This window comes from Protomyctophum parallelum, assembly GCF_964188405.1.
Source record: "Protomyctophum parallelum genome assembly, chromosome: 7".
NCBI lineage: Eukaryota > Metazoa > Chordata > Actinopteri > Myctophiformes > Myctophidae > Protomyctophum > Protomyctophum parallelum.
The window spans coordinates 12,869,085-12,895,313 of NC_139705.1; the positions used below are offsets into that span (position 1 = coordinate 12,869,085).

The 26,229-nt window shown below is 43.5% G+C and overlaps 1 protein-coding gene across 1 annotated transcript in view; it reads right to left on the reverse strand.

Annotated features, from left to right (window-relative positions):
• Positions 1–9,373: 9,373 nt before the first annotated feature.
• pex14 (peroxisomal biogenesis factor 14) overlaps positions 9,374–26,229 on the reverse strand; it is a 63,149-nt gene continuing 46,293 nt past the window's right edge. The window contains exons 6-9 of the mRNA XM_083770293.1: positions 25,704–25,806; positions 18,296–18,393; positions 12,735–12,826; positions 9,374–9,987 (exon numbers count right to left, since the gene is read on the reverse strand). Of these exons, the coding sequence (XP_083626419.1) occupies positions 9,435–9,987; positions 12,735–12,826; positions 18,296–18,393; positions 25,704–25,806 (846 nt within the window). The 3' untranslated portion in view covers positions 9,374–9,434. The remainder of the gene's footprint in view (positions 9,988–12,734; positions 12,827–18,295; positions 18,394–25,703; positions 25,807–26,229) is intronic.

Sequence of the window (26,229 nt, forward strand, 5' to 3'; positions counted from 1 at the left end):
CTCAGTTAAAACTCAGTAATTTAATATGGAATACATCAGCAATGTGACATTTGTACCATGGAAGAAGCAAAGGTTGGGAAGATTCTGTTGATGCTAATAATAGAAATCATCCATCATTCACTTTGGGTTTCTGTTACCAAAGGAATTTGGTGAGTGCCATGGCCCTCCAAAACAAGACATTGGGTGACCAGTGGGGGATTTGGGGATTATTTTTTTCTCTCGCTCTCCTTACTAAGGGCATGAAAATGTGGATTGTATTTCGCAGTGACAATCCATGCCAATTTTGGAAGACAAGGTCGCACAGACCGTCCTTCTTTACCCATCAAACCGAGCATGTGTCACATGGTTGGTAGTTTGGCCTTCTAGGCCGGGCCAGCACTTAGAAACCAAGTGATTCAACAACTGTGATTAGGCCCCATTTAGACTGCAGTCACATCCAGTCAAATCTGATTCAAATCAGATTTATTTTGCAAATCTGATCTTTTGGCCTGACCTTTCACACTGCATTTAAGTGACCAGATTGGATGTGTGTGTTCAGACTGGTAGCCAAATGCATCCTGAATCAGATCTGTGCCACATCCAGATGGGAATCTGATTTTGTTTAAATAATAATAAGTCTAAACACAAACAAGTCACATGGAATCCGATCAGGTTACTGCATTCAGACTGAGACAGATCTCCTGAAATCCGATTTGAAACCACCTCTGAATGTGGCTCAATTTGTAAAAATCGGATGCCACGTGACTTGTTTGTTTGTGTAAATGGGGCCTTAGATAGATAGATAGATAGATAGATAGATAGATAGATCAATTGATTAAAAGCCCTATGTACTTTGTCGTACAATGAAGGGCGACAATAGACGATCTACAAGCCTGCGATGCAATTCGTTTGTGAGCATTCAGATGATATGGTAGATAGATAGATAGATAGATAGATAGATAGATAGATAGATAGATAGATAGATAGATAGATAGATAGATAGATAGATAGATAGATAGATAGATAGATAGATAGATAGATAGATAGATACTTTATTGAAGGTCAAGTCAGGCTGAGATGGGAAATGTTAGAATGAGTGAAATATGTTTCTCTAACGTAATTTTCTTTTTGTCATCTCACTGATTCAGAGTGATATCGTTAATGTTGACCTTTTAGACACATTAGTAGCGAGAGCAATATTATCACCATGAGTCTAAACAATGTTTGTCCTGCGCTCTGCCCACTGTGTACAGTACTCAAGCCTCTGCAATTTAATTTGTCTCGACATGCTTCGGACACAAGGCAGGACGTTCGGGACACACAGGCCTACAGTTCATATACTGTAGGCCTGTAGGCCTACTGTGTCTTCTGCACAACATCACCACCACTAGAATGCAGATTCAAAGTAGAGAATGCACGAAGAAAAGGCATAAAAAAGCCCATACTCTGTTCCCCCTCCCTCTCTTGCCTGCCTGGCCGCTGGCATGCTTCAGGTGTTCCACAGTCAGGCCCTGTGATTAGTCTAATTTGCATAAGTGTTGGGCGAACGTCGCACCTGTTGCCCCTGTGCCGTGCCTGCAGCCGTGGTCCTTCAGCGGGCTGACAGGCCTACAGCAAAGTACGACTCCAGCATAATCCATTCTGCTTACAACAGCGGCGCTGCTGCTTTCCGCTGGTACAGGACAAGGGTCGTTTTTTTCCCCTCCCTTCCACGTTCTCATATCCGCCGCCATGCTTCTGATGGCTCATTACTGGGCCATTCATAAATATTGCCAGCCACTGTCCAATCCCCCCCACCGTCACCACCTGCCCCCTCGCCACCACTTCCAGGGGCTTTGGTGGTTGAAAGATTTATCTTCCTCCTTTACAGCCCACTATTGTTTTCACAAGCTATAGGCCCCTCTCTCACCAAGCCCCCACCGACACCTTCTCCTACCTGCCAATGAGGTGAGTGAAGCTTTCCGTCTATCCCCCTCCTCCAACTAACAGCCCCCCCCCCCCCCCCCCTTCCTTTCACATGACAACCTGCCCGTTTATGTTTGCTCCATTTGGATTTGAAACAGGGCCAGAAGAAACTCAAGTGACACGGGCCACACACAGCATGGAAGGAGGGTGGGAAGGTGGGGGGGAATGTGATCCCACTCGATTGTTGAGAGTTTATATAACGAGTGATGACAAAGTGCTTTATGACTTTGCAGCGTTTGCTGGGCCCTGCGACGGAGCCGGTGACCTTGACTTGTCAAACGCTCTAATTTTCACCAGTAGTCAGTGTTCAGCTGCTGTTAAGGACTAGCGAGCAAACTGATTTTAGACAGTCAGCTACAGCCTCTGGAGGTGACCCACATGCTTACCGACGCCGTTCACTGTGATTCACTGTGTTATTGATTAAAAGCCCTATGTACTTTGTCGTACAATGAAGGGCGACAATAGACGATCTACAAGCCTGCGATGCAATTCGTTTGTGAGCATTCAGATGATATGATGATTCAGATATGAAAACCTGCATTTCTGTGTGTCACGTCACACGGAAATGCACGCCTTGTGACATCACGCCTTAGGGCGGCGGTGGCTCAGGGGTAGAGTGGCTTGCATGGTTTCCGCCATGTGTGAATGTGTGAATTGATGCACAATCTATGTAAAGCGCACTATATAAATGCACCATTTACGCCTCCATATATGGTCACATCTCATGACATCACGCCTCCATCTCCATTTATGGAGCTGACCTGTTCTGACATTCCATATGTTGATCCAACCCCACCCATCCAAAAGGGATGTCTCCCTTTTGACTGATACCTATCCATTCAAACTCGGCCTGCCCCAAAGTTGTTAGTTTTCACCGGCCCAGCAGCCAGCGAAAACTAGAGTTCTCAACAGGCCCGAAACTTAAGGCCCGGCCCTACCTGGGTCCTCATTAAACCCTGTGCACTCAAGACACTGCTCCCACTGCCACCCCATATATGAAGCTGACCTGTATATATATGAAGCTGACATTCCATATGTTGATCTGACCTCATCAAACCCTGTACACTCAAGACACACTCCATATATGGCCAGTACAGAATTCATTCCATATGTTGATCTGACCTCCCATGCCAAAGCGCCATCACTCGCCCAGCAGTAACGGATGCGTACATGCGACCTTGAGGTCGCTTCACGCACTCAGGGCGTCTTAGAAGAAGAAGAAGAAGAAGACATTTTTGAAATAATTATTTGAAACAATGAAACAATTTATATTTGAAAGAAAATATATAATGCCCAAAATAGGGACGGCAGCAGGTTGAAAGGGGTTAGCACTGCTATCAAAGACCTACAATGTGTGAAATATGAAACCACACTACAGGATTTGGGATAAAAAGTCCAAATAAACCTATTCCCTATAGGCAAAGAAACAATAGCCCAATCCTTGGCTATTTTCTAACGATAGCTGCAGTGTGACCTGTTGGTCATGATAACATCAATCCAAGAATGGATTCCCTCAGTGTAAAGGGATATTTCCAGAGGGGTAAGGCACCCGGTGGTGTTCCACAGGCCTCGTGACACATCAAATCTGACATCAAAGTGTTCCAATTCCGCCTTCTCATATGCTGCACGCCACATGCAGCTTATCTCAAAGGGAAGAGGAAGGGAAAGAATTCCACCACGCCCCCTTTCTCCATCGTCTATGACCTTTGCCAATGCAAAGTTTTTAGGGGACACTTCCTTTGTGAGACGAGTAGCAGTGCTGAAGTTCTCTGGGAGCCAATGAATGGTGGGTGGAAGTTAACCGTTTCCGTCACCTCGATCATAGTCATGGAGAAACAACACTGGTCCAGGCTCAGTCTTTGAGGGTTGAAAGCTCAAGGAATTAAGGTCCCCCTAGTCTCGCGTGGCCAGACTGTTGTGTTGTTTCCAGTCATACAGTCTGGACTGGAGAACGGAAGCTCTGATCATGAGCAAGCGATAAAGAGGAAGTGAAGCCTCCTCCCCACTTCAGTTTTGTCGTTACAGTCGTGCAAATGTATCCTAATATAAACCAGTAAGACACCTGGTTGTGAGAAGAGTGCACTGGCCATATAGGTCAGCTTCATATATGGAGATCCATGGGTGGCAGCGGTGGCAGTGTCTTGAGTGTACAGGGTTTGATGAGGGCACAGGTACGTAGGACTAATATTGATGAGATCAGGGATCTCCATAAATGGGCTTAATAGTGACAGCAGGTCGCATTTGCTACGACATGATCCCTGATTTACTATCATCCCTGATGTCATAGTGATGTCACAAGACCTGATATGACGTGACATGACAAGTTGAATGACAAATTGAGTGAGAAAATGACATCACAAAAACGTAAGGTTTCATAGTTAACTGCGACCTTCGGTCGCAATCAAAAAACATCTTAGCAGAAATGAATATTTAAAATATAAATGTAAAGATATTTTAAAATATAATTTCTTGAACTGAAATGCCAGCTTCCTTGCTCTGATTTCGGGAGGTGTAGTTCCAGACTATATAGCGTTCGGAGATTGTGGAATAGTTGTCTGTCTATGCGAGACTAAGGCAAACTAACAAACTCCTGGCATGGAGAATTACTTTCTCGGAGCTCGGAAAACAGGCGCACAACAAGCAACATCAGTCGACCGTTTGTGCTGGGTCCATCCATCCATCCATCTTCAACCGCTTATCCATAGTCGGGTCGCAGGGGCAACAGCTCCACCAGAGTGTTCCAGACTTCCCTCTCCAGAGCAACATTAGTGACTTCCTCCTGGGGGATCCTGAGACGTTCCAAGGCCAGTGAGTCTCCTCCAACTGCGCCTTGCTCTGCCCCGGGGTCTCCTCCCAGTGGGATGTGCCTCGAGGACCTCCCCGTTTGTGCTGTGTGAAGAGTGCATCCGATGTCGTTCCCTGATCTCGCGACCTCAGTCTGTGTAGTAAGGACAACAAAGTCTGGCGTGTATAGCCCGCTTATTACACAGCATGGAGTTTCAACCAGTAGTGCTCATGCATGCCGTATGCGTTTCTCGTGTGAAGCTAGACCCACGATAGCCCTCTGACTGGCTGCAGTGGGCTAACAACCCTTGCATTGATCCAAGGAGACACTCAGCCCTCTAACCTGCTGAGTGCTCAGTTCCAACGAACAATGGAGTTCAGAGCGCGTCAATACACTATCCTATTGAGTGCTCTCCGTTTAGCAGCAAGATTGATGAGGTTAAGGCAGCTAACCAGAGAGCCAAACGGTGTCAAAATCAAGGTTCCGCTTTGAGCAAACAATTCCTCTGTGCACGACCAATGTTGAGACTACTTGCTGGGTAATACTCAAACTCTGTTCTGAACGGGAGTCTTTTCTTATTTGCAAGTGTGACTTGTGTTTGAAATGGTATACTGTATGCAAACTGCAGAGGATGTTGACTGGTGTGCCTTCCCTCTAAAGATGGAGATGAGAATGGGAGATTAGGATAGAGGAGGCTTTCTGGGCAGGAATGCATTGCAAATCCCATAAGACACTAAATGATGTACAAGTGCATTTATTACAGAAGGCCCCTATAAATCTAAGGTTGGCCTGAACTCCAGGGAGAGGTTAATGGATTACAAAGGGATGCCGTATCGAACCTCTGAGAAGTTTATACACCTCATCAATATGTGAAACGCTATTGATCATTCAGACCTTGACAAATTAAATTCATAAACTTGATAATGCATTGGAATATTCAGAATGCCCCGGTATAAGAGAAATTGCCATTTTCTTCCTACGTAAGAAGCTTGTCTAGCATCAGGGTTTATTGATGTGATCCTTATTGGCAAGTCCATAGAAAATATAGCATAGTGCTTATTCTGGAAAACAATTGAGTAAAATGTGATTTGAACTACAAAAAGAAGAGAAAAAAAATCCATCGTCTCCTATTCACTCATATTGAAGATGTAACTAGAAAAGGCCGTTCTGCAGAGTACATATCTCCGCCAGGCTGGGTTGCTCACCCAGGGCTGTGGAAGTCATGGGTTGCATCAGTCAGGGGAGATGTGCTCTATCCACATCCACACGTTTCCTACGGAGCTTTCTGGTGAAAAGGGGGTGTTTGTGGGAACACAACTTGACAGAAATCAGAAAGGGTCATTAGTTTGCCTACAATACAAAAAAAATTGGAAGCCAATTACGGTACAAGCAAAAAGTTTCTTCAACAATCCAGTGCTGATTTTGACAGAACATTTTGATTTTAGTTTTAGTCATGGTCTCTTGAATAGTTTTAATTTAGTTTTAGTCACATTTTAGTTAGCTAGTTTAGTGTGTAGTCTAGTTTTAGTCAACTAAATATCATAAGATTTTAGTCGACTAAATCTACAGTTGATTTAGTCGAAATAGCCGATCTACAAGCTCACAACGCATGTTGTGAGCTTGTAGATGTGCTATTTTCAGCATGCAACCAAGTGTAAAATGACTTATACTGGATATCTTGTCCACTAGTCACTTCCTAACATTTTAATCTAGTTTTTATTTGTTGATGAAATTGTTAATATATTTAGTCTTAGTTTTAGTCATCATAGCTTAGTTTTCATTTAGTTTCTATTTAGTTTTCGTCAGTGAAAAAAGGTAGTCGACGAACATCTTTTGTCATAGTATTAGTCGACGAAATAAGCACTGCAACAATCAAGTGACATTCATAGCATTTGTAGCGCCCTCAATGGGTCTAAGGGAAATCAGTGTTCTGTGTTGTTTAAAGGTCCCTCAATATCCGACAAAAATTTAGGGTCAATCAGAAGATGTGTTATTGTGTTCACAACATTTGTAAATTAGGCCCCTCCCGCAAGTATTGAGAGGCAAAATAGCAAAAAGCGTATTTTGAAGAAAATACAAAATGGTAGAAATGGGCATGGCCTATATGGAGAGTTGCAGCATGATTCAAGAAATCCAGAGGGCGGGGGACGTTATAATTTGATTGGTGTGGAGTTAAATACCAAAATGCAAAGCAGGCTTCGACCGTGGGGTCGATTCGAAAATCTTGTGGCTGCATGAGAGACACACGCCATGCACAGGTGAAAACTAAATCTCTGCCTCCTGGCCTGGCAGAGCTATTGATAGCTCGGATTTAAGATGAGACTTTTTGAGACAACATATGAAAATGATTTAGGATAGACGTATCATGTAGGCTACTGTTGCAGCCATGCAGGTGTGCTACAACTCTGTTCTTTTAAATCAAAGGCAAAGACCTTTCTGTTTGCTGCAGACAAAAACAAAAGTAGAAGTATTCCGCATTGTAAATGTATTATTTTTCTGTTATTTTACTTGCTCTTATTTTTTGGTTTTATTGCTTTTCATTACTCTCGTCATAATGTCTTAATGTATTATGTAAATCACTTTGAATTGCTTTGTTGAAATGTGCAATACAAACAAACTTGCTTTGCCTCGCCTATTGCTCAAATCTAAGCTGTCAAAATAAAATGTGATTGATATTAATCAAATTAATGCTCCTAGTTCATGACATCCCATTTATGGTACTTAAAAAAAATCTCAAGATTAATTTATACTCCATTGCGCAAGGCGTTGCTTGCCAAAAAGTCAATGCTTAGTCTTATTCTCAAGAACTGATTTGAATTGAAGGTGACCAAAGCAGCTAGTGATAAATGGGATTTATTACAATTACAGTATATACATTTCTGGTTGATATCAGAAAATTATAAGCAGGGTACAGAGACTCTTAGGACCACTTCTTTTCTACTTCATTATCCCCCCTCATCAGCCGAACTTAGTCGTTCATAACCAGTTGTAAACAAGAATAAACAGTGGAAAAAAAAAACCCCATCTAATTTCATTTTACAGTATTATGCTCTATTGTCAAGTCACCCGGTTACGTGAAAATAGGCGTTTGACAGTCTGCAGGCACAGTGTAATTGTACCAGAACAGTAAAGGTATGTGAAGGAGGTGAAAATGCCATTAGAGTTTATACCCCTTCTCCTCAATCGTGCGCTCTTTTCTCGTCAGCTGGAGTCCCGAGTGAGTAATTTAATAAGAGCGTTCATTTGTTGGTTTCAGTTTCAATCAGGGGGTATTATTATTATTTTTTTAACAACCCCTACCCTCTTCACCGCCTCCGCACTTAGAGCCAGACCAGGCACGCACACCAAAAGAAAAGAAAGTTCTGCAACTTCCATCTGTGGCAGCACTCTTTTTTTTCATTTTTTACCACAGATTAATTACAAAATATTGGCTGCGTTTTGCGTAAAGATTGCTCACTGTGGGAGGCCCCTATATAATTTGGACCGGAGGGTTTGTCACGGAATATAATATAATGCAACAGGGCTTTCGGTATTAGATTTCCGCTTTTAGCCTCCTTGACATTTCAAGCTGCATGAACTAATACATCTGTTATTTGTTGATCATTTGATTATTAACATACTTCACAAACCAAATCAGCTGCCCTGCTGGAGACAGAGATGCCGCTGAGCAGACAGCCTGGGCTTCCCCCCCCCCGCAATCCCCCTGCCCAGAGACACACACACATGCACTGCACACGTACGCAGGCGTGCACGCACGCACACACACATACGCACGCACACACACATACGCACGCACACAGAGAAGCACAATTCAGCTGTCAGTGAAAAATAAAGAGTGGGGGGAGGGGGGGGGGGGGGGAATGAAAACGCATTTATCTGCCACCCCGTCCTGCTTTGAGTGTATGAACACAGTCTGTGACACCGGCATGGAACAAAACCCGTCATCACATTCTAATCTCAAATTTCAGGGCTTTTTATTTCACCCAAATGCCACTCTGGCTGGCCTTGTGAATTATTGACAGACTGACACCAATGCGAAAGGACACATAAAAGAGGCTAAAAGCTCCATGCCCTGGAAGAGCCTGTCCTCTCCTATTGCCGCCAGCGGGGAAGACGGGGGCTGTGCTCATGATTCTCTGGAACCTCATGGTGACTTTTGAGACTATACGAAATGCCTCCTGACCCAAAACTAGCGGGGGTTGGAGACGTGCCATGTACTCTATACTGTACCGCTTCTTTGGTCTGTCACTACTGCTAGCTCCTTGTAGTCACTGTGGCGCTGCCAGAGGCTGAGCAGCCATGTGTGGCTTATCAACTCATGAGCCGATGAGGTACTGCATACAGGTTCTTGAACGCATATATTTTTTTTGTGAATATTGCTCGTTAATTTCTTGTAAAGCTGAAATCCCACATTCAAGCTGAAAAGTAAATTGAGGTGAGCTAAGACTGCACGTCAACTAGGTTGCTTCACCCCCTTCCCACCCTGCTCCTTTTTGCTCTTGATTAAAAGGTAATAATACAAATAAAAAATAAAATAAAATGTTGAGAGAAAACAAAACAAACAAAAACCAAAACCAAACCGATAACATACAACTGAGAATGATTCACTCAAGAGGAGCAAGTAAATGAAACAGACCAGAGGACTGAAATGAGACGCTGTGTTGGGACAGTATTGTTGTTGTGTGTGGTGTCTGTGCTGACAGTTCTAATCCACCTCGCTTTCATTGCTCGCCCCCTCAGGCCTCCTCAGTTTGTCCACCTGCTCGTTGATCTGTCCGTCCCCGCCACGGCGGTCCTCCGTCTGCATGCTCAACAGCTCCCCTTCCTCCACACGACTCACATCCTCCTCCTCCTCCTCCTCCTCCTCTTCATCACCATCACCATCATCCTCATCGTCGTCATCTTCCTGCTCCTCCTCTTGTTCCTTCCTCTCCTCCTCCCCCTGCACCTCCATTCGGACCTGGTCTTTCAGGTCCAGCGGGAGCGCCATGGCTCCTCCCAGGCACAAGCCGCCGCCACCGGCGGCGTGTCCGTTGATGGTGGCGACGACGTGCGCGCCGTCGGGGTCCCCCAGGGCGTCCTGGTGGGGGCTGTGGTGGCCATCTTTGATGGGGGAGGAGCCGGCGGACTCGTTACTCACGGGGGAGATGTCGCTGCTGCTGTGCGTGTGGCTGACGGACGGCGGGCTGGAGGCCGGCTTCAGCGGGATCTGCCACGACGGAATCTTGGGAACGGAGGGCGTGGCAGGGAACTGCCTCCTGTGTGGCAAAGACAGGACAAAAGGGTAAAATCAGCTCTCAATGGCTTCTGACAGAAACAAGGGGAAGCTTCCCTCCCCTACTTTACATGAGTTGGGCGTTGTCATGCAGTAATACGCGCTGAAAAACCATCCCGCCAGCCGCCTCATAGCATAGTGATCTAGTGACTCAACTTCAAATCCATACCGCCCAGGTTCCAATCCTGCTTGCGCCACAGTTTTTGTGTCAACCGCAAACAACTTTTTTTGACGGTACAGTAACGTTTTAGACTGTGACACGGTTACGGTTAGTGTTAGGGTTTGTGAGGTTAGGGTTACTGTTAGGGTTCAGAAATACATTTATCACGCTGTATTTCTATCAGAAATGCATTAATCAGATGGTAATTCTGTCAGAAAGGCAGTTACCAGACTGGTAATTCTGTCAGAAAGACACTGGTCAGAAGCAGAAGCAGACAAGACAGGTGGACAAACACCGCTAGAATCAGTCCTGGTCACAATGACACCAAAGCACTTCTGTGATCAAAGTGCTTGAAAAGTGCACAGCACGTAATCAATAGTAACTGGGCATGTTGCGGCAAAAGAAAGAGCCACTGTTTAAAGTAAGATGTTAAATGAGAACAGACCACACAAGTCTTTTTGACGCTAAATTGCCAGATGTTTGCCACACCTGGTAAAGATGGTCTAAAATGTTTTTAATTGCAACCACTGCAGTGTTTTCAGATCAAAAAACCCAAAGCCGTGTCTTAAAAGGGACCATCGCCGACGAACTGAATAATAATAATAAAAGTGTAGAAAACAAATGACCTGAAAGGCCTTATTGCTGATTAGGATGTACAAGACCAACAAAACGTGCTCTATGGCAATTTTCTGACTATCGTCAGTTTTGGGACTTAAACCATTATATTACTTGAGGCTTCATTAGCAGCAATGATATATAATCATTGCATGCTAATGGCTAGTATAAATCAGGATATCCATTTGAAAGTAGTGACAGGCGGTACCTGACTACTAGATTGGGCAACTGAGGCAAAAAGAAAAGAACGGGAAGAATTCTAATACTATTCAATGAGACCTTTGACAACATGACCTCCTTTAAACCTGTAATGCGTCTTCAAATTTTAATTTTTTACCTGATACCTGATGTACATGAAGGTGATTTTCATATTCATACTGTATATTCGGCTATAATATCAACATTACCTACTTACCAAAATATTTGTGCCTCTATTCATCGGGACTGACTACATTAAAAGGGTCCTACCAGGTCAGAAGGTTCAAATGTATCTGTCAGCTATACCAATTACAGAGTTCAAAGGTTTGGATATTAAGCAAAAGTGCCAAAGTTGATATGAATTGGACATGTGTGGACTGTGGAGGAGGGGTGATGGGCATATTGAGAGAAAGGCTGCCAGACAAGGAGAGGAAAGAGGAAGGCCAAAGAGGAGGTTTATGGATGCAGTGAGAGTAAGAGGACTGCAGGAGGATGGAATGAATCACAGCATATCTGAATATCCACAGAAATGACCGCTGATGGGTATTAGCACATTAGTACAATTGTGTTTGACAGCATTGATGTACATTCATTGTTCTTTAATATGCCATCTATCACAACTGTACACATTTGTAGCACAATTTGTGAGTTATACTCTCAGGAAGGATGGCATGCTCATGTGATGGGTAAAGTAAACCATGCACGCACGCACGCACGCACATACATATGTATGCAATGCATTTACAAAAAAATATTACATCCAAATTGCCTTGTTTCACATACATCCTTGCCATAATTCGTTGCTGTCGGGAGGAAACCTCCTAACTCCATTTTTTAGGTTTTTAATTATTATTTTTTGCATAAATCAGTGCTATTGAACACCTTTTACGTCTGTGTGTTGTTTTGAAAATATTGAACCAATAGAAAGTAGTAAAAAATGCTTTGGACAAAACCTCTTAACTCCATTGGACCCTCAAACTGTCTGCTAAAACAACTAACTCCACCACCTCTCCCCCTCTCATGCAAGTAATTAACAATATATAAACACACTACACCAACTTTGATGAGGCAGTATTGCTTTGTTTTCAAAATATAAGGTTTTATTAATTTCCTGAAAAATGTATATTTTTCATTTCCTGAAAAACAAACATTTTGGAGTTAGGTGGTTTCTTCCCGATAGCAGAGATATAAAAGATTAAGAATGTATGCTTATGTTGTCCTAGGGAAATAATAAAGTAACAGTGTTCGGATTGGCCAGGCACATTTTCAATAGCAGATATTAAACAGGATGCAAATAATTTGTTTGTGGATGCAGAAGACCCATTTGAATACAAAGGTTACTAGTACAGTCAGTATGTCTGTTAATTTGGCACTGGACACAATTGAGTCAAATACATCATGCTAGACATGGCCAACAGGGGGTTGCCAAGCATTGTTCTGTTGCTCAGGGATGTGATCAGGAACTTAAAAAAACAAAACAAGAATTGATGACATCAATTAATTACCAGCTGCTGCTTTATATCCCATGGCTGAGAGGTCAGCTAGAGGCAAAAAGTGTGTGGTTGCCTAGAGACGAGGCAGCCAATCGTCAGGCTGTCAGTACAACCAATGAGAAACATAGGTCTCAACTACAGCAAGTGGGCGTGAAAGCACAGCAGAGAGAACATTGACCAGCTGTGCTTACACAGCAGCTGGTAAAAAAGCAGTGGGAAAAAGTGTACCCACATTAGATATAGACGACATAGAGATCTAGTTACCTGCTGAGCAGTAGGCCTTTCAAAGAAGCTATCTCACCCTTCAGCTCCACAACACTCTGACTGTCAAGGATACGGTTGGTTGCAGAGGATGCCTGTGAGATAGAGTAAATGAGATATAGTTTAACAACGGTCAACCTGGCGACCCCATTTTTTGGAATGTCACTAGTATAGGCAAACATGTTTTTAATTCACCGCACACGCACGCACGAGCGCTCGCACACACACACACACACACACACACACACACACACACACACACACACACACACACACACACACACACACACACACACACACACACACACACACACACACACACACACACACACACACACACACACACACACACACACACACACACACACACACACACTCTACAGGTAATATGGATAGTTGCAGTAGAGGTTTGTGGACATGTTCTGCACTTCTTTCACCGTTTCTTGTGCTTTCACTTGCTGTATTTGTAAAATGAGGAAGCAATTTGTACAGAAATGGAGAAAAAAGTTCTGTTTGAGGGTAAACAAAGGTAAACACATACAGTATATGCAAATCCCCATAGATACATGATCTTGTTACCATAGTACAACTTCACAATAGCCTGCCTATGAGGCTGCATGTTATGACAGAAGGGAAGACAAACAGCCCTAGTACTGTCATCTTTACGGCCATAAAATGGCTACTGAGAGTGAATCATGCCATTTTTACATAATTTTCCATACCGCCTAGGAAAGATTAGGGCAGGCCAGGAGTTTTGGATAATGGCCTCATCTTGAACAATGGAATCGTTCATGAGGGCAGACCTTAACTTGGCAGTTTGTTTTGTTCTTTTTGTCTTTTATCAAAGGTGAGCGTTATCATTGCACTTGGCATAGCACGAATTGCTACAGGGGAGCGACGGCTAATTGTCACATCACGCAAAATATTTGAATGGCAAATTGCTGTTGAAAAAAACGTCTCTGTGGACGGGCAGGGGCATCAATTGTCAGAGGAAAATATAAGCCGATGTGTGTTTTGACGATAAAACGCAGACCAATGCAAAGGTGATGGCAACGACCTTCTTAGGTTGTTAGTGTGCAACTCACAAGCAAACTCTCAGAGAACACAAACGTGTGGCATATTAAGTGGGCAGGCCATTGCAAATTCACACAGTAAACTCCTCAGTGTGAATTTCACTCTTGGGAGCATAGAAATGGACCTGCATGGACCCATAAGAGAACAGGATCTTAGTACATCCTGGAAACGTGTTTTTCTTTTCGTTTTCCAGGCGGCTGATGTTCGAGCTGATTGCACCTGCATTCCTCTATCTATTCCCTTCCCTCAGTCTATTCCTGAAGAAAAGTACAAACTGGCTAGGAGAGAGTACATGGGGGAGTGTGTGTGTGTGTGGGGGGGGGGTTCTCAGGATAAAAGAAAGCTAAAAACTGTAATTAAGACTCTCCTGACTCACCAGAGGCAGCTTGTTAGGAAGAGCAGACCCCCTATCGAGGGGAGAGGGATAACTCGGACTCTATCGCTTGTAATTAAATCTAAGAGAAATTAATTGAATCACATCTGAAAGGGATCAGACTCATTTACAGTGGAACGAAGGAGGGAGGGAGGGAATAGAAGGAGAGGAGAAGCAAAAGGAGAGAGAATCGCAGAAGAGACGGCAGGGTTGGAGTAGGTGAAAGTACACATATTTTTGGCGTCTTATCAGCTCCTAAACCTGGCTGATTAAGACAATGTTTTTTCGAGGTGGCGCATTGGAGGCCTGGTGAGGACACTCTCATTACAGCCTTCACCTCATTAGAACCGTCCTAATCCCTCCGCCTCCCTAAGGCAGCCACATAATAAGGCTGGAATCTGCCTCGCTCTCATTTTACCTTTGGAGGGAGGAAATGTATAATTGCTCCGAGCCTAAAGACTGGGTCTGTTCCTTAAGAAGGGGAGGACATTGTCTACATGGTTACGTCATGAACATGGCGTCTACATGGTTACGTCATGAACATGGCGTCTACATGGTTACGTCATGAACATGGCGTCTACATGGTTACGTCATGAACATGGCGTCTACATGGTTAAGTCATGAACATGTACATGGTTACGTCATGAACATGTACATGGTTAAGTCATCATGAACATGGCGTCAGCCACACTTGACAGAACACAAAAATGTGGTTTCATAAAAGAGATGGTTCATAACAAAAAACTATAGCGTAGGATTTGTAAAATAAAACAAAGGAGCAGAGCATTTTCTTAACCACTTATAACAGTATATATTTTGTGGCATGACGAATAGCAAAAGACTTCCGTTCTACAAGCTCACAACAGCACTTCTGACAAAACCAGCTAGCTCCATTGGATCCTCAAACTTTCTGGCAATGCAGCTAACTTGTTAGCTGGTTTAGCCCTGCAGGATTAGGTTAGGTTGGAGATCCATTGTCAGCTGTTCTTATCAATGATGGAAAAAAACACTTGAGCTGGATGTTTGGAAATTGACATTTTGGAGTGCCTGACAGCAGAGATTTATATATCACACGTGTGAACTGAGTGAGGTAACTCCGTGTGAGGGTCACCGGAACTTCCAGACCCACAGGAACACGCCCAGGGTGCCGGCCCGGTTCCGGCGAGCCGCGCCGTGTCCGAAACGGTCGAGAAATGACAGAGTTACTGTGTGGGGGAATTAGCAGACAACACTCTCTCTCTCTCTCATGCACGCTCCACATTGTAATTAGCAGGCAAAAGTGCAACATCTCTCTCTCCGTTTCTAGCGAAACAGTGCCACTTTTGCCCCTACTGGTACCCTAAACATAGGGACATATGGACATAGAGATGGACAGGAGGGACATATGGACATAGGGATGGACATATTATGGACATAGGGAGGGACATATGGACATAGGGAGGGACAGACATTGCTGTTCCTTGGAGTGGTTGCACCACTCAGAAATATAGTGTGTATATATATATATATATATATGTGTGCTTTATATCAAAAGCAGAGGCATGGATCCACAGGTCTGCTCAATTCTAAACATAACACCAAATGTCAGTATTTGATCAAAAAAGGTAAATTATAATTTATTTATAAGAGTATTATTTAAATTGAATATTTCAAAAGAGGATATTAGTCTACTCTGTAAGATTGGCAGTAATATATATTTTTCTTTTACAGTGTAAATCCACAGAGATTCCTGTTAACTGGTGTAATAGCATTGTAACTAATATGTCTCGGGTGGTTGCCTGGATATGATAGGGGTCAGCCCCTTTCGCTGCTTAACTAAGCGCTTCAGGGAAAAATAAATATATATATATATATATATATATATATTATAAGCACACACAAAAAGAGCCTCAACTCCAGCAGCACCCAAGGACAGCAACGCACATCCAGCTAAATGAAGATAAATGCCTATGGACCATTAGCAACAAGATAAGATCTTTAACAAGCCTTGTTTAAGAGTGTCTGAAGGCAAATTAATTCACAGTTACTCTGCCGGCAGACAGTGTGCTTTTGTGTAATGCATGTATATTTATGATAGAATTAGTTTCAAAAGGAAATTCCCAGAGGAGCATTTTTGAGTGGAAAACACTGGTACAGTGCAATTGATTTCAGTCTATTTATGCACTTTCCCACTGGCAGTTCATCTCGCGCAAGCAAAGAGAGGGCGGTTTTCTAATCTTCTATGTGCATCCACTAATAAAGAGAACTATCAAGCAGTTGCGACGGCGGGGCAAACACTGTTAACTGGCAGATTTGTAATGATAATGGAGCAGAAATAGACCGGGCTGTTTAACATTAGAGACGAATCAGCCCGAAGCAAATTCATCCTTTAGCCAGCCATTTAACATTTAACAGCAGTGGTAAGAAGCAGCTACACGATAATACCCTTAAAGAAGTCATGATTACAGAGAAAAATGGCAAAAGAGTCAATTTGTCCCAGCCCCTGGAGCCTTATATGCACTGTGTGTGTGTCTGTATGTGTGTGTGTGCGTGTGTACAGGCTGACTCTCTAAACTGACTCCCATAACGAGGTCCCCAGCTTGGGGACACTGTACGCACACAGCAATTCAGTGGTTTCCTAACTATAAGAAATGTTTACTTAGCAGCTGAGGGAACAGAAGTCTCCATGTGTTTTGGGTTAAAGGCACATTTCCGCGCTGAGAGGTGTAATTGCCGAGCAGCGTGGCGCACTTCGAGCGAGATGCGGCGAGGCGAAACCAGAAAGCCACGAACGAACGGCGTATGATAAGCAGCTCCACGGCTCCCAACATGTGTTTCTAATCACGCGCCCCGGGACCTGAAAACAATTTCCCAATTTCCCCTATGGCCCGAGACAACAGAGGGGACCGTACGCCGCCTCGTGAGGAAAATTTAAGATCTAACACTATAGCTATAAAGCAGAGTTTATGATTTGTTTAATGGGTGTTTTGATGTGAAATATACTTTTTATACACTGCCGCCGTCCAACAAGGCACTCATGGCAAATGAAGTAGACACTTTTTAATCCAATCTGTGTATCGGCGATGAAGAATGAAAAGAAAAAACATCCTCGGTCGCTCTGTGCCTTGGAGGTAGCTCATTGTTTAAAGTGGGGCCTTGTTGCTTGGCTGAGTGAACCTTCAACGTGTTCCATTTTAAGTCTGCGTGGGTTCAATTAGGGCGTTGTTCCCACTCCTTTCAAGTCGGTTTAGAGAAACGGTGTGCCGTGTGGGGGAGAACAGCCTAAACGGCGCAACATGAGCTATGAGTCGTCGGTTTTTGATGAACCTCATCCAGGGGAGAGATTCATATTTTTCTTCCCCGTTTGGGCCAAAGCAGATGTGTTCACATATGTTTTCCTGAAGGATCCAGATGCTACACTCAAACACCCATGTGCTTAACAAGCTGTGGACATAAAACATTGTCTAAGATAGACTCTTTTCTCAAAGCACTTCTTTTTTTAGGGCCCAGGAGCATAAAGCAATTTATGACTGCTGTTATAAAAAGCAAGCAACGCTTCGTCCCCTCACTTCAGTTGAGTAGTATTTGATGTGGTGCATTTTAAGGCAAGAGTCGTGGACCTAAACTGTTATAATCCTGAGCGGATTATGAACATGGCCAATAAAAATCAAGGTGAGGGCGACCAGTGTTATGACTGCAAATGATGATGCCATGACGAGATGCACCATATTGTTTTTGATGGTGCACAATAAGGCTGTCTATCTTAGCTGGTTATGGGTGACGCATGAGTTTTCATTCCAATGCGATTCCAAGAAGCCTGTGGGTCCTTGTCAGAAGAACATGCACTGTAGTTAATGGGGGATTTGACCCAGCGACCTTCCTGTTACCGAAACGTTTCCAAACTCATGAATACTCAGCTTGAACAACAGTTCAAACAGCAGATCTTAACACGTTTATAATTAAGGCCAGTGTATGTTTTCACCAGTTTCCAGGGCAAATGTTTTGTTTTGTTTTTGTTAATAGAGCAGAAAGCAGAAACAGATATTTGTTTTTGTGTAGCCAAAAATGCTGAATCGTGGAACTGTGAGGTAATGAGAAGAGGGTGCCGAGTTGACGATGAGGGTGTTACTGTCGTTACCTCTGCTGTGGTCAGTTCCTTGGACAGCTCTTGAATCCTCTGCTGCTGCTGGACCAGGAGTTCCTGGACCGCGGCCAGGGTCTGCTGGAGCTGGTTCACTGTGGATGGACACACGCACGGACACACGCACACACCCGTAGGATTTCATTAGTTAGGAGTACTTACTTCCATTGAATAAACTAACCCTAACCCACGACACTACATGCCTGCATAACCTTAAGTGTTTATCTAAACCTAATTATTATAACCTCTAGACCTGATGTCCAACAAAATTAATACATTCTCCCACAGTGATGAGGACCCGGCACAATGTCGGCAAAACATTTACATACTCTGAATTCCTACTAACATTATGTACAGTACAGTACATTATGAGTACAGTATGATGCAATCTCTTGCATCTTTGTCGTGTACTATTGTAAGTTACTTATTAAAATATATAAATAAAATATTTAACACCTAATCTCTTCCCTTAATATCATGTTTTCCTGCTCCTTCAGAGATCAGAGGAATATTGTGCAATTCAGTTCTGATGCTCGAACTCCATACTCTTGCAGGAGTTCGTCATTTGGAAACTTGCGCTACACCTGCATTTTATTTTTTTGTGGCTTTCACCTTTGTTTATTTATTTATTTTATGGAGGGATAGACAGTAGGCTGACAGGAAATGGGGAGAGAGATGGGGGTGGGGGTGGGGGGGTGACATGCAGTAAAGGATGTCGTGATCGGGAGTCGAACCCGTGGCACACCGCCAGACTGGATTACCAGCCAAGGTAAGCCTGTACCACTGAGCCACGGCCCAGGCCTACACCTGCATTTGTGTTGCAAGTGGTATAGGAGCATCAGCTGAATGCCCGTCTAAAATAAGAAATCCACACATGCAGCAGGATGAGGAAATATTTAGTTCTGACCTAAGGTCTAAATGGGAAACGTAACACTTCAAAAGTGTTAGTTTCATGTCATTGATCAAAGATATCCTCCAAGAATTGTAATCAAAGCTAATAACCAGTAACTTCAGTCTGAGCTTTTTGGTCACAGAGGCGTTGGAGGGGTAAGGGGGGGGGGCTATTTTTGAGCATAGGATGGAGATATTAATCTTTAGTGTCTGAACTTAAATCAAATAACAGTCTCTAACCTTCCATTATCCACGCAGACACTGCCTTCTAATGCATCTTAAGTCCTTAAACGATCAACAAAGGGAAAAACAAAGGCTCTCATTTGGGAGGAGGCTGCCAGACAAAATGTCCCTCCTAATCCCAATAAATATTGCTCTTTTTCCATTGACTTTGAAGATTGAATTAGTTCAAGTGTTTGGTGTTGGAAGAGGGTGTATGATTTCAAATAACACCGGGCACAGTTTGTTGCCCCCTGCTTCCAGTCACCCGCGTATTACCAAACAATGCATTAAGTTTCCCCGAGCTGATTGTATTACAGAAAACCAATAAACATTCATATAAATCATGGGCGTGTAAAGTGTTAAATCAAGCCTAATGGGATTAACATCAACAGATATTGTGGCGGTTGGTCCACTAGCTGCGGGTGTCGGCCCCAATGGTTAAAAGCTTGCAACCGCCTGCATGGGATGATGAGAGGAACCCCTCCTTCTCCGATCAACCTGAGTGCAGGACAAAGGCTGGAGCAGTGAGGTTTCATTCTAAACACCAACGCAGAGATGACATTTGATCTTTTCAAAGGTAATATCTCGAAGCTACACCTGTGTTTAAATGGGTGGAGTTGTATCAATATGGGTGTGGTGCTGGAATGTTTGATCTTTTCACATTACGTTGTGCTAAATCTTAGTGAATATGAGTTTGGGCATGATCATTGGCTGCGCTGAGCAAATGCAAGCATTTGCTCATGAGCTCCAAAGTGCGTCCGGCGTTTACTGTTTGGTGAAGGCGGGCGATGAAACCAAAAAAACCTTGACCGACCCCGTTTAAGAAGGTGTTACTGACACAGGGCGTGCACACTACACCAAACGTTACCCTATTAGTCTCAATTGGTGCTTACAATATACCACAGCTCAACATTTCCAGATGTGTGGGTCAATTTGCCAGCCTGGGATGCAGTACTGGTTTACAACCATTGGTTTACAGCTATAGCCAAAAACTGTTTACAGCTCAGCTCTTTCCAAGTGCATCCACAAAGTTTTCTTTGCACTGCAGAGACAAAACAATGCATAACGTCTTACCCTCGGCTATCACGGCTATGAAGCCAGGAATAATGAGGCCAGTGGCTTTGGCCAGGCATGAATCAGAAGGAGACTTTGTAACACTGGCAGGTAGGTGTGTGTGTGTGTGTGTGTGTGTGTGTGTGTGTGTGTGTGTGTGTGTGTGTGTGTGTGTGTGTGTGTGTGTGTAGGTGTGTGTGTGTACAGTACGTACACGTGTGTGCGTGCGTGCGTGTTTTGTGACAGTGAGAATCTGAGACAAGCTGAGGAGTGAGGCTCGCAGCTGCTGCGAGGTGGGCCCACATTGTGTATTCAGTAAATTATTCAGTAAATACCTCCATATAATGTACACTACATATGTCCAGGCCTGTGTCTGCCTTTAATGGCCAGCTGGTCACCAATATGGCTCCCACCGCCAAAGAGTGCCCAAACAGCCGCACAATTCCATTACAGCCCGGGTGTGCTGAAGTGCTTCCAAGATCCATTCATTAATTGTCTGTGTGAAGTTGTAGGGAAATCATAATGGGAGTCAAACCCCCCCACTTTGGAGCTGGAGCGAGAGAGAGAGAGAGAGAGAGAGAGAGAGAAAGAGAAAGAGAGAGAGAGGGAGAGGGAGAGAGAGAGAGAGAGAGAGAGAGAGAGAAGGGGGGGGACTAATGCAGTCTCCATTCAAAAGGATACATCACTTCATTGCACCCGGCACTAGAGAAATACATGAACTTTAACAAAAGGGGAGTTCAAGCAATTGGCAGCAGCCAGGCGGTTGGTCGCTATTACTCAGTGCAGTGAGGAAAGAGAGAAGAGAGAGAAGGGGAGAAAGAAAGAGCGAGACAGAGAGGTGGAGAAAGAGCGAGAGAGAGAACACACAGGGGAAGAAAACACTCAGTGTAATTGTAACCCCTCTCCACAACTGTTAACTACAACAGTCATTAACTACAATAGCAGCTTGGCTACTGCAGTCATAGCAAATTAGCTCCTCGCATTGGCTAAAGGAAAGACCCTGGGTTTTCAGTCAGAACGGTGTCAGAGTGTCAACCTCTTTCTTCCGTCATAAACTCAAACTCATCTCTAAAAAAAAGCACCTCACATCCTCTTTCTGCAAGTTCCTCCACTCACTGAAATATGTCCCTATATTATTACTATAAATATTAACCTAAAACTCCTTCTCTCCCAATGACATCAATTCATTATGATATTGTATCATGTGGACAGGGTGCACTCACTGCACTGAGCCCTGGCTACGAAGCTTACTTGGCTAGCAGGTTGAGCTAGTTATTTTTTGGATGGCAGATTTGTGTTCGTACTGGTTAATATGTATACATTCAAAATGTATACATTTCTATCGAATATCTTAGTTACAATGCAATTGAGTTGCTGTGTATTTGTTTTTAGGTTAACTGTTGCACAATCGCAATATCACACTCTAGTCCCACTCCCGTGGTCTCCTCCGGCCCCTGCACTTCTCCCGGTAATCTCCCCGATTTGAGGTGCCTTGTCCCCGGCCAGAATTCAGGCTCAGACCACCGGGACACCCATAGCGTAGCATTTCTCATAAATTCAATAAATATGCATGTGTTGAAATATATACACATATTTATCCATTTTCCTCTACCTACTTTGCTATAGCAACCTACTATATTATACTATATTGTTGATTTCATACTTTGAGTAAACAATGTAAATAATTTGTAAAGTGCCATATACTGTATATTATTTTTCTTTGTCATAAACTAATCCGTTTTGTTTCTATAGAGCAGCTTTCACTGTAGTGCTGCAGCCTCACAGAGACCAGGCCAAAAAAAGAGAACTGCTACATCTCCTCTGAAGCCAAAGTTTTGGGTGACGCATTGTGATCTTATAGATCGGCTATTTTCGGCCCGCAGCTATGCATAAATCAAGCATTATGCTTCCAGTCTGGCTAGAGCAGGGGTAGGCAACCTGTGGCTCTAGAGCCACATGTGGCTCTTATAGGCCCTCTACTGTGGCTCCCAGTCGCTACGGCAAAGAAGTATGAAAAGGAATGAGGTTTTATTTTTATTTTATTTATTTTTTTACATTCAATCATAATTTATTATTGAATTTGTAGTAGGCATAAAGTTATTCTCCCTAACCCTAACCCTAACCCTCATTTTGATATTGCAAAACAATGTTGCCTATACACCCAATAAAAATAAGAATCAAATTTAATAAAGGAAAATAGAAGAATAGAAGAATGTATTCATGATAAGATTTTTTTTTGCTGCTGCTGGCTTACTGGTACAGTATACTTGATATGCTTTGAGAAATTAGCAAACAATAAAATGTAATATTGAAAGACCAGAAAAATCCCAAATACTTAAAGTTTGCTCTATTAAAGCAAACATATTTTGCAGCTCCAGATAGAATTGTAATACGTTTTTGGGCCAAAAATGGCTCTTCTGATAATAAAGGTTGCCTACCCCTGGGCTAGAGCTACTTGCATTGATAGCGATCTATGAGTTGAATCTAATTCCACGACCGTACGTCTTCCGCCCTAGTCTGAAAACCCACCTCTTCAGCTCCATCTTAGCCCACAGCACATGCATAGTTTCATTATATAGATATTACACTGTTAGACGGATGTTAGGTTATTAGCTTACCGGTACATATGATTCTTGATGACTACCGGTATTTATTAAATGCCTAAATTGAAAAGGCTCCATGTATATTAGATATCAGCTAAAGCCTAAATGCATACATTGTAAAAAAATGTCCTACAAATATTATGCATCTTTATAATCCCACCCTCTCTCCCCGCAGTGACCATTGAATCTTACTGTGAAATCCGGTCTATTATCAAACAAAACAAGGGTTGTGTTGGCAGAACTCCAAATAAAAAAGGGAAAAAGTACAATGAATGGGTAGGCAAGGCAGCCAGAGGAAACGCGATTTGCATAGTCGAGGCGAAATAACCATAAAAGAGAGCATATTTGTTAATCAGATTTCGAGTGGTGCACCTTGCTTGCACGCGATCTCACAGAGCTGTTGCCCTCGGCCTACCTAACTCGCCCAGAGTGTAGCAGGACGAGTGTGATCTGATGAAGTGTCACAAGGGCTTAATTTGCTTTAGTTCAACGCTGAAGGGAAAACAACACAATGGCTGCTGTAGTAGTAGCTGATGATGATGAGCTATCGTTGCTGATAAGTGTGGTGTGCTGTGTACAAAACTTTATTGAAAATCAGATCTACAAGCTCACAATGCGTCACATCACGACACATTGTGAACTTGTAGATCAGCTATTTTGAAATGGCCGAAATGAAGTGTTTAATGTATGTTGCATCTGCAAAGTAACTAAAGTTTTCAAATAATTGTAATGTTATAAAAGTACAATATTTTGATCTGAGATGTGGAGTAAAAGCATTAGAAATTGTACTCAAGTACAAATACACTCAAAATTGTAATAGTACAGTACTTAAGTAAATATACTGGGAATTTCTTTATTTTACTTGTATCCACACTGCCGAGGGGTTGTTGTACTACTGTATGTGCATGTGACAATAAAACACCTTGAACCATGATGGTGATTTGCATGTGTAACGATGTGTCGAGCCTGGGATAACATGGGGAAAAGCATGAGCATTTTCACTTTTAGCCGACACTTTGATGGAAAACGACTTTCAACAAAAATGATAACGAAAAATATGTTTGAGTTTGCAGATCATCTACATCAGTGGTTCTCAACCTTTTCAGGCAGACAAGCACTTGGAAATACAGAAGTTGAGGCAATACATTTACATTTAGTTCAACTCGGTTCCACAGATAAATATTGTGAAAATAGCAGCTCTACAAGCTCTCAACGGTTGTGAGCTTGTAGATCGGCTATTTTCACAATTGTTGCCTCTTTCTTATATTATTTGACCGATGTTTGACCAGTTTTTACAGCATAGTTTGTTGATTACTTTTGATGCAGCAAAGAGGTATTATACAAGACTTAAAACGTCCTTAAATTATCACTGGGACCCCCCCAAAAAAATTATAAATAAATAATAATAATCATGTGGGGACCTCTCTGGGGGTCCCGACCAACAGGTTGAGAACCACTGATCTCACCGCTGTTATCTCTCCCTGCCCAGGCAGGCTTTCCATCTTAGCGGTAAATGGTGCATTTTAAATAGCGCCTTTATCCAAAGCGCTTTACATAGATTGTGCATTACATTCACCCATTCACACACACATTCATACACTGACGGTGGAGGAAACCATGCAAGGCACCAACCTGCTCATCGGGAGCAATTAGGGGTTCAGCATCTTGCTCAGGGACACTTCGACATTAACTCTGGGGGAGCCCGGGATCTAACAGGGAGCCTCACGGTTCCCATCGGGCTGCTCTACCGGCCACTCTACCCCTGAGTCACTGCCACTGTATGTGTACAGTATGTATGTTCATGTTTTCCCTATTTCAGTGTCTCTTATGGGAGGGCCTTTCTACAACATGAGGCATTTTAAAACACGGTGGCTCGTGTCTCTTCGGGTGAAAGCAGACACAAGCTGAACGCCATCACTAATGAGACCAAACTTTCTCCATCTCTCTCTCACTCTCTCTCATTTACGCCCTCCCAGGATGTTTAATTACATTGACGAAGAGCTAGGAATGCATCTCCCTCTCTCCCTCCCTCCATCCCTCGCCCGCCGTCTGACAGCCAGGTTGAGAATCCTCACCTGTCCGACATGGGAGCCGCACCTGTCACTGCGCACTTAATCACACTGGGCCTAGCACTGAGCTCAGACACCACGCCACGCACGCACACACGCACACGCACACACACACACACACACACACACACACACACACACACACACACACACACACACACACACACACACACACACACACACACACACACACACAACAAAATTAAAATGAACTTTCTCGCCACCAAGGGGAAGGAGGGTGGATACTGATGGTGGAGGGGTTGGTGTGGGAAGAGAGGGATGGATGGGGGGGAGGGAGAGAGGACAGAGGGGTAGGGGGGGGGAGGGTGCGCGGGGAGAGAAAAGTTGTCATTTCCCAACCCCTCATTAATATTCCGAGGTTAAGAGCTTTTCAGCGAAACGTAATTAATTGAGCCCGAGCCTGACAGTAAACAAGCAATTTCAAATTAAAGCGAAATGACAGCCGCGTCATTTGTTAAAAAACGTGCAGGGCCCCCCGATTTTGGCGACAGATAAATGAAGGAAAATGTTAAGGAGGGAGAAAGTGATGAAGATATTAATCTTCACCTGTCTGTGTCAGTGTGCCACTCATCGCCGCAATGTTGCTCTCCATCCTCTGCAGATGCTTCTTGTCTTCTCTGCTGCTCATAATGAGGGGAAGGATGTATTTCTGCAATTAAAAACATGACACGCCATTACACTTCTCTCCACTGGGAAGGGACAGACAGAGGAGGAGGAGAACAGAGGCAGGGCACCTGGCTTTGACAGTGCAGGGTCAGGGACATTGTTTTTATTGGACTGGGGGCCGCCTCGATCACCAAAATGATAATGCGCCTGCATTGTTAGTGCTTTTACAGCAGCTGGACATGTATGAATGACAGAACAGAGAAAGACAAACAAAAGTCCAGGCTGGGACAGTGAAGGACAAATACATACAGTAGTAGGGCTACACTCAGCAGAATAACCAAATGTGATCATTAACATTGAAAATGGTCCCCCTGAATTGCGAGACGGTGTCAGCGCGTTTGTCAGCACTCTGCATCCGAGTAAACAGGAGTGATGTGTGTACCTCACAGCCAAATGAGGATCTTTG